Below are 14,039 nucleotides of genomic sequence, written 5' to 3' on the forward strand. Positions count from 1 at the left end.
AGCTTATGAAAGGATCCAGAGAATCGAAATGCTAGAGCCATGATTTGGTTTAATTTGCGAAGAGGTCGTTCTTGAGCGGTTCGAACGTGGTATGTGTCACAAGTCTAAGATGCCCAAGTTCCCAACAGAGCACAGTTGTGCAATATGTCCCTGGGATACGGATAACCGTGCCGTTCTAGAATCTGACTACTCCGTACCCGTGGAAAACACGCGAAGGATCCACGTTTAATCCATCAGCGGGTACCCATGGGTAGATGTACCATTTTCCTCACGCTGTACGCCGTACGCCGTTCCCGTAGACATACTTCAAGTGTTCCTCTTGAGTGACTACCCGTCACTTATAAGGCTCAGACGGGTCATTGAGATTGTAGCAGATGACTTGACCGGTACTGCGACTACCGCGGTGCTCACTTCAGCCGCAGTCCGATAAGCCATCACATTGTTAGGAGTAGGTATCACAGACATGCACGACATGGCACGGATAAAATATGTCATTCATTCGACCACCGGGGCGAAACAACGATGTAACAACTAGAAGGCACCTGACCGACCTATGCGGCAAGGTAAGCAGAGTCGGGTGGTGTTGTGCGAACCAGGTTATCCGTGTCATACGGAGTTGTGCGGTTGCACTCTCGCACCATTGCGCAAGCCATCATCATCTGACTTTTTCTCCGCTCAAATTTGCCGAGATTTCCTTTCGCCAATAAGCACCGTTCTCACCTCTGACTCATCCACACACCCTACCGTTCGAGCATGCTGTCAAGACAAATATGCAACGGCGGAGTTGACAAGCAGGCCAGGCAAGGACCCGTCTCCACTGCTGATGGACATATCATCCTGGATGAAGTCCTCGTCATGAATTCTCAAGTCAGATTTACTCGATTGCAGTGGCAAGATTTATCAGCCTTTCTGCGGGCTCGCATTGTTTCGACCGACATTGCCCGTTCCACGGCCAAGGGCCAATTCAAACCGAGCCCGAGTCTGGTGTCGCTCAGCTGCACCGCCGACTCTCACGAGTCATATCGGACGTCATACGCCTGAGAGGGCGAAGCCAAATGAGCATCGATGCCCTCGACGTGCCTTGATCGACGTCCCGGAGAAAGCAGTTTGGAAACTCCAGCTAAAAATTCTCCCGGACCTTCGGAGCTGAGTCTCAAGTCTCACGGGAATGATGAGTGACGTCTGGAGCTTCACAGCGTTGGTTCTGATCGAGAATCCATCGCTGGCCTGCGAGACCCATGCTGCAGAGTCAGGTGTCAGAACCGAAACTTTTCGTACAGAGGTCGACAAGCCAGTACAAATTGAGCCTCGGGCCAAGACGTGCCTCGAAGCCGTGGACGAGTTAGTTTTTACAAGATACGTTGAAACAGCTGTCAGCTGTTTGCCGTCAGGGTTTGGCTGCTACCATACTGCCCAAGCCTGTTGCAGCGCGAGCAGAGCCGCATACCGGTGTATCCTCCAACCGACCGGAGCTAGAAGGACATTTCCTGACTGGGGTGCGGGAAATAGCTGCACGACTTGTCGTACGAGAGAGTTCCGGGCAAACCGTGACATGGGGCGCCGGAAATGGTCGCGGTCCGGTCCGGTCCGGTCCGGAGGATTAAACCACGACGAACATGAACCTTGTTCTCCCGGCCCTCTTGAGCGCTGGGTTGCTGGGTTGTAAAAGGAAGGAACTCCTGTTGCCCAACAGTGGCCTTGAGCAAGGAGCTGAAGCTCCGGCAAAAAAGCCTCGGAAGATTTTTGGTCTACTTTATCGAGACATTGACCGAAGCTTTGGATGAGCTGGAGTAGAGATTAAAGCCCCCTGAAATCATGACGGAGAATCGCATTCTTCTGCAACACTGCGTGAATGCGAAGCGACGCGAGACGTCCAGATTCAGAGACATGGGCACCGAAGAATCGCGGACATGGTGGCGGACATGGTTGACGGAAAACTTCTGAGCGGCTGGCGGGCTGAAGACTCTTGCTGCGAGGCTTGGGCATCTGGGCAGCGATCTCATGGGAATTGCGTCAACTACGGACACGCAACCATGTGTTTGTGTGAAATAATCTGAATGGCCAATCACTATCGAGCTGGATTTCTGTCCCGGCCTCGAGATTTTCTTCTTCTTCTTTGCTCTCTCATTTTCGTGTGGTTTCGAGTAGCCTTGCAAGTAGACATCGGCAAAGCACGCATTCAACGTGTAAGCGTGGTGCTCTGATGAAGATGGCGGGCCAAATGTTGTGATACACTGAGCATGAGGAAGCTGACATTGATGACTTTCCCTTGCAAGAAAGCAGAGGGAAGGGGTTGGCGGTGCAGGCATGGCCTTAGATGCCTTAGATTAGCCCAAGCGTCTTTTGCAGGGTGGTTCTTTTGCCCGACGTCACGTGATGGAATATGGAACTAATTAGAGACTTGCCTATGTACATACATTTTACCGGCTTTTTTAACGCGAATTTTCTCGACCAATAACCGAACGGAATTAAAGCTCTAGACCAATCTTATCGAGGGCCTTTTGGGGAAAACCCAGAAGCTTCCGCTTCCGCTTTTCCTGATCAGACCGAAGAGGTGCGGATTGTCATCCAGGAGTCAGTCCTCTTGCCAGAACATGCAGGGTGGCGGACAAGTACAACCTTGTCAGCAACTGACGAGAAATCCCTGCCACCTCTTGTCATTCGCCTCCAAGCGCCCAGATGGGGATGCGACCGAGGGAACTCGGGCCCCAACTAAAAAAACAGCGCAACGCAACGCAACGCAACGCAACGCAACGCAACGCATGCAAAGCACTCCGTACGAGTAGGAGGAGCGGAGCATATGGACGGAAGCATGGGCAGTTTTGCCGGCTTAACAAACAGTCTGTCAGCTTTGTGCCCAACGGTCAACCTCGGCGGCGAAGACAGGAATCTCCAGAACCAGGATCATCGAGTCAATCAAAGGTTCCCTACTTCGATTTTTGCTCGTATCCAAGCGCAGCAAATAGCTACCGCCAAGACTTTTCTGCTCGGACATCGAGGCGTTCCACGGGCCAGGTGATGATGACTCGATAGCCACCTTCCGCCACGGTCGCAACACAACAAAAATCCAGCACTCTTGCAGTCGTTTAATCGCTCCCCATCGTGCCCATCGAGCTGTTTTCTGCAAACATGCAGGGATGTCGTCGCTGCCGCCGCATTCACCCGCCGCAGCCACCCGCCGCAGCTCTATATTTTTGTCCTCAGCTGTACGGCTCCAAGGGCCAGCTGGGTCTCAGCGCACCGGAAAAAGCGAGATTTTATGGCTACAAAGCCCTCAAGGCCGTTATTCTTGACGAGTTTGACCGCACAACTCCAAATGGCCTATGGCCACGCCAAACTAGGAAGCAATGATGCGCCAGTAATCCGCTGGAATGAGAAGCTCCTAGGGCCGAATGGTGGTACGGCATCGAATTGCATTGCACCTGGACAGTGTCAATTGTGAGGAAATTGACGAGCTCAGCACCACATGGGGTCATTGGTGTCAAGGATGACGGGCATGGGTGGTGTGATCGTCGTGGTCCCAGACTCCCTAGTGCATCTTGGAGAGCACCACCAGTGACAGCGCGCGGTTTGCATCGCTCAAAACTTTGGCGGGAAGGCTGGAAAGAGATGTGCCAAATAAGCCGAGTTTACTGGACTTCTCGGGTTTCGTAGCTGTCGGTACTGCGGCCGGTCGGCTTCATATCCGATCCATCAGTCGTCGCATGCACTTGGGTCAACTGCCGCGAGGTCCGCGAGTCATGTCGGATGCTGATTGAGAGACGGAAGTTTATACACGACGGTCCAGAAGATGCTGGCCGTGTGTGCTTGAAGCTGCAAGGCCCATCTAATGGCCATTCGGCAGGGGAAAATTCAGCATGACTTTGGCTGGCGGTTTATTGTTTCGGAAGAGGACGAGGAGCTTCCAAGCCTGGAGTGATGTTTTGCCGTCTTCGAATAGGAACTGTAAGTCGGATGCGTTGGACAGCGTCAAGAATCCTTTGGTTGCGCCGTCCCGTCTGGCTTTGTAGCGGTGCTTGGAAAGAATCGAGGCACTGACGTGGAGTATACAGCTGGCAACGTTTCTTAGAAGCAACCAGGAGTTTTTGATCAGTAGGACATTTCATCATACATTTTCGAAGATGAAGTTGTCTAATTCCAAGTAAGCCTTGGAAAATGTGCGTCATCCGTGATCCTGTTACTGGATGGCTGGCATACATGACAGCTTTGCATGACTCTGTGGTAACCGGGTTGACAGAGTACAATACAAAGAAATGGCAGCATGGAGCAAGGCAAGTCAATCGATTCGTCTCTCATGTTGAGACGGCCCAGATCGTCCTGCTATCCCAGCGGTGCTGGTGCTCCCACATAATGTTGGTTGAGACGTCGAAAGCATTGCGCAGCATCCACGGCGAAGTCCTAGCCCTTTCGGCCAACATGGACATTAACGACCCAGGGACCCGACCTCGACGCCCCTGCTCCAATGGATCAGGTTTGGCGTACCAGCTTTCTTGCGGCCAACAAAGTTGCGCTCCACCCATCCAAAGAAACGAACGCCATGCCGCCACCCAACGCGAGACAATGGCATGCGGTGCGCATTCATTGCCACCTCGAGGTCGCTGCATCCCAGTTCGTCAAGGGCTTGCTACTTGAGCAACATGAGGTCTTGGGTCTGTTTACGGGTCACGGATCCGTGGTTATAGACGTTTCGAGCGGTACAACGTCCACAATTATAGTTTAGATGAATGTCATGACTTTTGCTCCTGTTGGTGGTTGGCTTAGCCCGGTTGACTGGAGTCGTCAGCAAAGAATTCTCGACAAGACTGCTGTAGTCGGGCGATTCAGGACATGAAAGGATTTTGCTTGACGTGCCCGCGGCCGTCTTCGAACGTGCCTTTACTTCCATGTCCATTCATAAAAGGGTTTCCATGTCCCATGTTCGTCCGTGGTGCAGGAAGAAATAGCGTACCCCTGCCACAAGAACCCCCCGTCACCATGTCTGGATATTTCCTCATCGGCCTGGCTATCCTCGCGGCCTATCTCTACCGTCTTGCCTATCCTTGGCCCTACAAAGGCATTCCCTACAACAGGCGGTCCGCCCGACGTCTCCTAGGAGATATCCCCGATCTCATCCAGTTCGTCAAGGAGGGAAACGACTCGGACCAGTTTGCCCTCGAGCAATGCCGCAAGCTCAACTCGCCCATTGTCCAGCTCTTCTTTTGGCCGTTTTGCCGCCCGTTGATCTTTGTCGAGGACATCCAGCAAGTTGAAAGCATTGTGTGCTCCCGCGGCGGAGAATTCGACCGAGCGCCCTCGACCATCACCGCCTTCAGGCCCTTTGTGCCGACGTCGAGCATTCTGAAACTCACGACGCCCGAGTGGCGCGCGCAGAGACGCCTCTGGAAGGATGCCATGAGCGGCGACTTCTTGCGCCGGGTGGTGGCGCGAAGGATGTACCATACCTCGCTGGAGCTGATGCACCTGCTCAAGACCAAGGCGGTAATTGCCGACGGACGACCGTTTCCCGTCATGGCCGACTTCGAGCTGGCCACGCTGGATGTGATTTGGTCTTGCTTCCTAGGGTCGGAGCTGAAGGGCGTCCTGAACGAGACGCGGGGGATCGAGAGAGCCGCCGGCGAGACTAGACAGCCTGAAGCCAAGGACGAGCCAGCTGAGATCCCTGCCGTATCGAGACTGGACGTGTACCGAGCTATCGACTACTTCAACATGACGCTGGAGAAGACTTTGTCGTCGCCGGTGCCCCGGTGGCATCATTGGCTCCTCAGGCAGATGCCGATGTATCGGAAACACTGGGCCATTAAAGAGGAGGCCATCAACCAGCTGATAGAGGCTGCCAGAGATGGCACTTCCCGTTCCTCCGAGGCAGGCTCCGAGAGAAACGAGCATGTTTGCGCTTTAGACGTCATGTTCCAGCGACAGCGACAGCAGATGTTGGCTAACGGGCAGAAAGAAACCGCACACTTGGTGCCACAGACACACGAGGAAATACACGACGAGCTGCTCATGTTTGTCATTACAGTAAATGGATCCCTCGCGTCTCCGGAGCTCTGAGAAATCAGCGCCTGTGCTAATTCCGCTCACACCAGGGCCACGAATCTACCGCAACAACGCTCTCCTGGTCCGTAAAGTTCCTCACAAACTGGCCCGAGGAGCAGGCAAAGCTCCGCGACGCCCTCCGCGGCGCCTTGCCGAGCAGAAACCCCAGCGTGGAGGAAATCCTGCGGTCCAATGTGCCCTACCTGGACGCCCTGCTGGAGGAATGCATCCGACTAGCCAACGTGGTGCCGCGCATCGTGCGAGTCGCCACGGTCGACACACAGCTATCAGGCCTCCCCATCCCCAAGGGCGCGCAACTCATGTGCAGATCCCAGTCGGCTGGGTGGCCCGGGGCGGCAAAGGACGCCCACGGCGGTGCGGCGCTGGACGAGTTCTGGCCCGACAGATGGCTCGACCAGGCGGGAAATTTCAACCCGGCGGCCTTGCCAAAGCTGGGCTTCAGCGCTGGGCCACGGGCGTGTTTCGGTATGTGTGTGTGTGTCCGTCTTGTCAGTTGAGAAACGCGTAGCCGGCCGCAACTAATAACGAGGGATGAAATAGGGAAGGCGTTTGCTATGCAAGAGCTGCGAGTCATGTTGACCATGTTGATTCTGCGTTTCAGGCTGGAGGCTGTTCCTGAGGGCTTGAATAGCATGCAGTCTCGGCCGAGGGCGCTGAGGGCGCCGAGATGTGCATATGTGCGGCTGACGCCGTTGTAGATGCCGGCTGTAAGGGGTGTAGCGCCAAGGGGCGTTGTTTGTTTGATTCTTTGGGACGGGCATGAAGATGGGCGTGTTGAAATACGTTTTGAACTTCTCCGGGGGCGACGCTGTGTCTCGCAATTACTGGACTGGCGTACCAAAAGCAGCGGCAGTATCCTTTTGTTTGGTCAGTGACTGGTTTTTTTTGAATTTTCATCGGTGATTCCTTTCCCCCGGCCATTTGCGAGCTTGCAATTCTTGGATGTGGCTCATGTTGACAGACGGGACACATGACTTGTCGACCACTCGTTGACTTGAGCATGTGGGTAACAGCTAGGTTGATAAAGGAAGAATACGGAGAAACAGAGATGGGAGTCCGTTCATGTGCTGCGTCTCGTCTCCACACCGAACTTGCTGAATGAGCTTTTACTCCTTGCTGACAAGCGCCGGCAATGCTCCCTCCCTCTCCCCACGTTCCTGGATTCCATGACTGGCCTTGCTTCGTTTTCACCCGGTAGCTGCGCGGTCGCGGAACTGATAATCATGAGGCTGGGATTCGGGATTCTGGGCATTTTGCGCAGGACGGCACGTATCTGGCGCCAAATTTCCATGCTCCTGCCCACGAGCCACGCTAAGGAGTCAGTGCGATACTATCCCGAGCGCCGGAGGCGATTTCAGTCTTCCACCCGGCCGGCCCGGTGCACCGGGGTGGGGCACTTCAGCTCCGATTGGTTGTCTCGGCAACGGCGATTAACGCAGCTGCATGCAGTTGCCGGGGGGAGTCGGAGAGCCGTCGGGCCTGGGGCGGTTCAGACTTGGTTGTCACGATTATGGCCCGACGGAGGAGCCGGCGCCTTCACCTCCTCATCTTGACCGAGGCGGCAGCCATCGTCCCAGGCATTGCGCACCTGAGCGAAATGCCGCGAGACGACTGTGTTGTTGTCGTCTTGTGTCTTGTTCCGCCGCCGGAGAGAGGCTGACGGCGGACCGTAGATGGCCGCGGGGTGGAGAATGGATATAAGCAGGTCAGATTTATCGCCGTTTTCTTCGTAAACGTCTCCGTTACGCACAATGTCCATGCACATGCGGAGGCATGGCTCTTCACCTGGGCGGTAACTGAGGTCGGTTGGGTCGGGTGAGGTGATTGTTGGCGGTGACTGTGGCTGCGTTGCCGGAAGGTAGCATGCTGCTGTTGGCGATCTGGTCGAGATGCAACGAAGAACAGCTGATTGGAGAGCGTTGCTAATCAGCGACTGGATGGGCTAAGTAATAATATGCCGACAGAGCATCCATTTTCCACATGTATCCAGCGGGATGGAAGGAGGGCGTGTCTCGGTCTCGATCTGCTGTACCGAGTATAGGCGAATGAGAACCTCCAAACACAAGTCTCTGCCGAAATAGCAGCGCCATATTATTACGCTGCTATGACCATGATACAACGTTGACGTCGTGTCGAGCTTCTCGGCCCTTGAATTTTCATTCAAAAGCACATGATGCATTTGTGCGTTTGTGTTTCCGAGGGGGGGCCAATCGTGACATCATGGTGACCCCCATCAGCAAAACGAAAATCTTGGCCAATGCAAGCGATACCAGCACAGCTCTTCTTGCCTGACGCCATCCTGACAGCTGCGTGTCGCCTTGCCCGCAGCTTGGTCCCCCGTCGGCCGGGTTCCGAGTTCTGGGTCGTATTAAAACGATGCCAACTCGGAAGACTGTAGCATAAAGAGTCGAGGCAAACTACAACAAGTCATGCTGCGAGCCGCAACCAGGCTCTCGACTCGATACATTAGCAGCGGACCCTTGAAACAATCGCATCGTACTATAGGAATCTTTCAGAATCCACCAGCCAGAATGTCTAGCACCGAAGCCCTGAGCCGAGACTCTTTGTTTAACCTCCAAGGCAAAGTTGCCCTGGTCACTGGTTCGTCTACAGATTTCCTCGACACGCCACACCTCTCTCTTCCTTGGACAAAAGGTATGACTGGCCCGCGCAGCATCCACTAACCGCGATTTTCATCAGGTGGCGGATCTGGAATAGGTCTCATGGCCACGCAAGCTCTGGCCGCCAACGGCGCAAAAGTCTACATCACGGGCCGGACGCGGGAGAAGCTCGACAGGGTCACGGCCGTGCACTTTGGTGGCAACACCGACAAGGTCGTTCCCCTCCAGGCAGACATCACCTCCAAGGAGAGCATCCGGTCGCTCGTCAAGGAAATCGCGTCCCGCGAGAAATGCCTCTGCGTCCTGGTCAACAACGCGGGAATCTCTGGCGAGACGCAGTCGACGGCCGAGGCCAAGTCGGCCAAGGAGCTGCAGACGTCGCTCTTTGACGGCTCCACGTTTGAGTCGTGGCTGGACCTGTACCGCACCAACGTCGCGGGCGCCTACTTCACCACGGCGGCCTTCCTGCCTCTGCTGCAGGCCTCGTCGGAGCAACATGCCGGATGGTCGGGCACCGTCGTCAACATCACGTCCGTGTCCGGGCTGATCAAGTCGGCGCAGCACCACTTCAGCTACAACGCGTCCAAGGCCGCCGCCGGCCATCTGACCCGTATGCCGGCGTCGGAAATCGCCGCGGCGGGCTTGAAGATCCGCGTCAACGCCATTGCTCCGGGCGTGTTTCCGAGCGAGATGACGACCGGTGCGAGCGACGACAAGCAAAAGAGCCAGTTGCCCAAGGAGCAGTTTGAAGGCAAGGTGCCGGCTCGGCGGCCCGGCAAAGACGAGGACATGGCATCGGCCGTCTTGTTTGCCACCTGCAATCAGTACGTGAACGGATCTACGGTGGTGGTTGACGGCGGATACACGATTGAAGCCGGAAAGTAGCTGCTGCTTCAAAGGGTTCCTGGGACGGTCAAACTGGAAAGGAAGCGGGGGGAACTTTGTAGATGGAAGTAGATGGAAGTTGGTGGTGAAGACCTCGTCATGAGCAAGGTACCTAGGTACTTTATCGCGCAAGAGATTGAACGAGGCATCCACACAAGTGCCAGTCTGGTGCTAGCTGCCAGTGCCAAGTGCCTACTAGTCGAGAAGAGCTTAACTTGCTGACGCTTACATGACAGGTGGGTCTCTGTGGGGCCCGCCTGAGACCTGCCTGCTCCTTCATGACTAAGACACATGAAGTACTCCAAAGGTCCGGCGGAGCTAGCCCCTTGTCAATGGATACCTAGGTACGTACCTGGAACGGAACCTTTTAGCTTGTCCTGCCCATGTCCTCCATTCCTCCTGCAGATGGCCTCAAGTTTGAACGGCTGCTCGACTCTACTCATCTAAACACCTTCAATCCAACAACCTTGCTCCAAACCCGGATGAACGGATGCACGCCCTACGTCCGTCCACTACTTAACTTGCAAGCTACCGAGCACTGCCGAGCATACCATCCCACTATGCCGAAAAAAAGAAGGGAAGAGAGGGAAAAACAACACCATGTTTATACTGAAAGCCAAGCGGCCACGTTCCACCAACCTGCCTACCCATCTATCCACCGATGCCACTCCGCGGCTCCGTATGGCCCAGCTCAGCTAGTCTCCTCTCGCGGCAACTAACTCTGTTCCGAATGTTGTTTCTGTCTGTCAACCCATGCAAGCCCATACCGCAACTGCGGGCGCTTTCTCTAAAGGGCTTAGCTGTTCCTGGTCGGCACCCGTGGCACTACAGACTCACCTGTGGATTGGAATTCTCGTAAGAAGCTAAGGAGAGACGAAATTCTGCAGGGTGCCAAGTATGTTGTTTTCCTTGTCGGGGACGTTCTTGACTTGCCCCTATTTATCTTGTTCGTAGAGTCGACCAGCTTTCGTTTCCCTCCTGTGCACGCTCGCTCGTCTTTCGTTTTTTTGCACGCTCGTTTTTGCGCGCGTTTTGGCACGATTTCCCACACTCGTTTCTCACTTTTCTGCAGAGACCCGATGCGGAGGTCACTCGTGGGTGTCGTCGCCGGCTTGGCCACGGCCACGGCGTCATCAGCATCGCCTACTCGGGAGGGCAGCACCATTGGGGCTCGAGCCGGTGGCTTCTGGTACGCAGACATGGACCACACTGGCGCGCCGAGAGGATACGCTCCCCATGCGGACAAGGCGGGAGAGTATGCTGTTTTCAAGGCTGTCAAGCCCGGCCACGGAGCTGACATCCAGGATGCCATCGATTCAGCTGTGAATGGTCCCCGGGAGAAGAAATGGCTGGCTTCTCAGCCACGAGTATGTCGAACCATGCTTGAATCCTTGGCTTGCGTCTTATATTGAATCCTCGCCGTCATAGGTTGTCTATATCCCCTCTGGAACATATACCCTCAGCAAAACCATCAACTTGCGCACCGATACCATTCTCATGGGAGATGCTTCGAACCCTCCCGTCCTCGAAGCAGCTAGGGATTTCAGCGGCAACACTCTTATCAACGGTGGGTAGCCGACTTGTCGACGCAACAAAAAAGACTCAAGGCTAATGAAGCTCTCGCTTTCGCTACAGGCCAAGATCCGGCGACAGGAGTGTCTGGCGAGATCTCTTTTGCCGTCGGCCTGAAGAATCTAGTTCTCGACACTACGGCCATCAGCGGAGGTAGGATGACGCAAAACAAAATAAATAAATTAATAAATAAATTAAAAAGGGAGAAGAAGAAGAGGAAGAAAGCGAAAAGTCGCAGAAAGGTTGACTTGAACCATTCGCAGGCCACAACTTCACCGCCTTGTACTGGGGCGTCGCCCAAGTCGCCCAGCTTCAAAACATCATGATCAGAATGCCGTCTTCTCGCAACGGCCAAGGCCACACGGGTATCGAGCTCGGACGAGGATCAACTCTTGGTCTTGCCGACGTTCGCATCGAAAAGGGACAGGTATATATGCATTGTCTTATTATCATTATTATGAAATTTTTTTACCACTGCTATTCTTCCATTGAACAGTTCCCGACTCACACGTCTCTTAGAACGGCATCTGGCACAATGGGCACCAGCAGGCCCTCTACAAGAGCATCTATTTTTACCAAAACACCGTCGGCATGCTCATCTCCGGAGGAAACACCATCAGCCTCCTTGCCCCAACCTTTGACACAGTCGGAACCGCCGTGAAAAACACCGGGGGCAGCCCCTTTGTCGCCATCATTGATGCCCGCTCCATCAACTCGGGCGTCACGTTTGACTCTTCCGTCTACCCTTCCATCGTCATCGACAATCTGACAAAGGACACCAACTCCGACATTGTCCAGCTGCCCAGTGGTACGGCTCTCGGTGCTGCTAGCCACGTCAACAACTTCTCCTTTGGCAACACTGTTGGCCGCCATCCCATCTACGGCGCCACCCAATCCTCAGCCACTCGACCAGCTGCTGCTGCTCCGGGCGGTCGCATCCCGGTGTTTGCCGCTCCCAACTTTGCCGGGAACCCCATCACCGACTTCATCAACGTCAAAGATCCCATGCAGAATGGTGGACACACGATCAAGGGCGACGGTACTGTTGACGAGGCGGCTGCGCTGAACGACGTTCTCCAGTTTGCAGCCCAGCACAACAAAATTGCGTATTTCCCCTTTGGCGACTACCGCGTCGAATCCACTCTATTGATCCCCATCGGATCGCGCATCGTCGGCGAGGCCTGGTCCACCATCTCCGGCGCGGGCCAGTTCTTCAAAGACTCTTCCAATCCAAAGCCGGTGGTCCAGGTTGGTAAAGCAGGAGATGTCGGTACCGCGCAGATCCAGGACATGCGCTTCACTGTTGCCCAGGTCCTCCCCGGAGCCATCATTGTGCAGTTTCAAGCTGCCGGCTCCAAACCCGGAGATGTGGCGCTGTGGAACTCTCTCATCACTGTCGGAGGAACACGCGGTGCCCCGGATCTGACCGGCTCTTGCACGGATGCCAGCAACGAGTGCATGGGAGCTTTCCTCGGTCTTCACTTTGCCAAGGACTCGTCTGCTTACGTCGAGAACGTCTGGAACTGGGTGGCCGACCACATCACCGAGGACTTTGACGGGGGTTCCAGCATCGCAGGAAAGGGGGGTGCCCTCGTTGAATCCACAAAGGGCACCTGGTTGCACGCTCTGGGCAGCGAACACTGGTGGCTCTACCAACTCAACCTCCGCTCGGCCAGCAACGTCGTCGTGACTCTGTTGCAGAGCGAGACCAACTATGAGCAAGGCGACAATGCGCGTCAGGTTGTACCCGCGCCATGGAAAGCCGACGTCGAGGGCTGGGGAGACCCCGACTTTTCTTGGTGCAATGGCGGTGACAAGCGCTGCCGGATGGGTTTCGCCAACTACATCCAAGGCGGCTCCGACATTCTCTACTATGGCTCTGCGTCGTGGGCATTCTTTAGCGGACCGGGCTACCAAGCATGTTCCGGGCCTTACCAATGCCAGAGTAAGTTCTATCTTGCCGTTTCCCCTTCGTACTGGCATGGAGGCGGGGCAATTTTTGTTGCTAACGTGTGCGATTCACAAGGATACATGCACTACATTTCCCAGACACCCAAGAATCTGCAGGCATATGGCTTATGTGCCAAGGATACCAGCGTTGCGCTGCGTCTGGGCGACGGAACCGAGATCCAGGCCCAGGATGGCTTTAGCGGTGGTTGGAGTCCTGGTTCGGACGTTGGCCGGTACACAACCTGAGAGTCCTTCTCACGTGTAGCCCTGATTAGGGGGGAGGCTAGATTAGATCCTGATGATGCTACTTGGTAGTGGGACGAACGGGTGAAAGGGGGGTCGCCTTGGGAGCCCGACGGCTGATCAACTGCGCATCCCACAGCCTCGAAACCGGAATACACACACCCAGCTGTGCGGAATACGGCAGAGGGACTCTAGCATCTGCCATCATCTGCCATGATGCTTGCACGACCGAATTTAACGAGGAGAAGCCGGGTATTTCCCCATGACTATGATTCATGATAGACTTGAGCGTAGAGAAGTCAAAGGCCCGAATCTTGTTCAACGTATACCCGAAAACGTCTACCGCTCAAGTCTATATATATATATATATTTATTACGCTAGCTAGTAAACCTAGGTGACCCTATCTATACTAGTATATAGTACCTCATCGATTTAAATTATATATAGACTTGAGCGGTAGACGTTTTCGGGTTATACGTTGAAACAAGATTCGGGTCTTTGACTTCTCTACGGAGTACTTCTTACCGTGCGGTGCGAATCGGAGATGACGATGACGATGACGGCCTTGTTTGACGATGTGGCTGGGGGAAGCGGGACTATTTCCGGCCACTTGTCAACTTCACGTTTTCAACAGCTGCCTGTGGGGGCCTATCTCTAGTGCAAACGGTTCCTGAGCGGGCCACGCGGCAACGCGGCTGCGGTACTCCCGT

The 14,039-nt window shown here is 54.8% G+C and overlaps 4 protein-coding genes across 4 annotated transcripts; 3 read left to right on the plus strand and 1 right to left on the minus strand.

The window, feature by feature from the left end:
* Positions 1–4,974: 4,974 nt before the first annotated feature.
* On the plus strand, positions 4,975–6,755 carry UV8b_02504 (uncharacterized protein; the record flags this gene model as incomplete). The annotated part of the gene is made up of 3 exons (XM_043140002.1): positions 4,975–6,018; positions 6,087–6,522; positions 6,598–6,755. The coding sequence occupies 3 exons, from the start codon at positions 4,975–4,977 to the stop codon at positions 6,753–6,755; spliced, it is 1,638 nt and encodes a 545-aa protein (XP_042995936.1).
* A 791-nt stretch (positions 6,756–7,546) lies between these two features.
* Positions 7,547–7,822, minus strand: UV8b_02505 (uncharacterized protein; the record flags this gene model as incomplete). Its single annotated transcript, XM_043140003.1, has 1 exon — positions 7,547–7,822. The coding sequence occupies one exon, from the start codon at positions 7,820–7,822 to the stop codon at positions 7,547–7,549; it is 276 nt and encodes a 91-aa protein (XP_042995937.1).
* A 766-nt stretch (positions 7,823–8,588) lies between these two features.
* Positions 8,589–9,563, plus strand: UV8b_02506 (uncharacterized protein; the record flags this gene model as incomplete). The annotated part of the gene is made up of 2 exons (XM_043140004.1): positions 8,589–8,658; positions 8,758–9,563. 2 exons carry the CDS (start codon positions 8,589–8,591, stop codon positions 9,561–9,563), a joined length of 876 nt encoding a protein of 291 aa, XP_042995938.1.
* A 1,079-nt stretch (positions 9,564–10,642) lies between these two features.
* Positions 10,643–13,331, plus strand: UV8b_02507 (uncharacterized protein; the record flags this gene model as incomplete). Its single annotated transcript, XM_043140005.1, has 6 exons — positions 10,643–10,930; positions 10,992–11,130; positions 11,199–11,288; positions 11,399–11,562; positions 11,655–13,080; positions 13,162–13,331. 6 exons carry the CDS (start codon positions 10,643–10,645, stop codon positions 13,329–13,331), a joined length of 2,277 nt encoding a protein of 758 aa, XP_042995939.1.
* Between the last annotated feature and the right edge of the window lie 708 nt (positions 13,332–14,039).

The sequence above is a fragment of the Ustilaginoidea virens genome, chromosome 2 (assembly GCF_000687475.1).
Source record: "Ustilaginoidea virens chromosome 2, complete sequence".
Taxonomy (NCBI): domain Eukaryota; kingdom Fungi; phylum Ascomycota; class Sordariomycetes; order Hypocreales; family Clavicipitaceae; genus Ustilaginoidea; species Ustilaginoidea virens.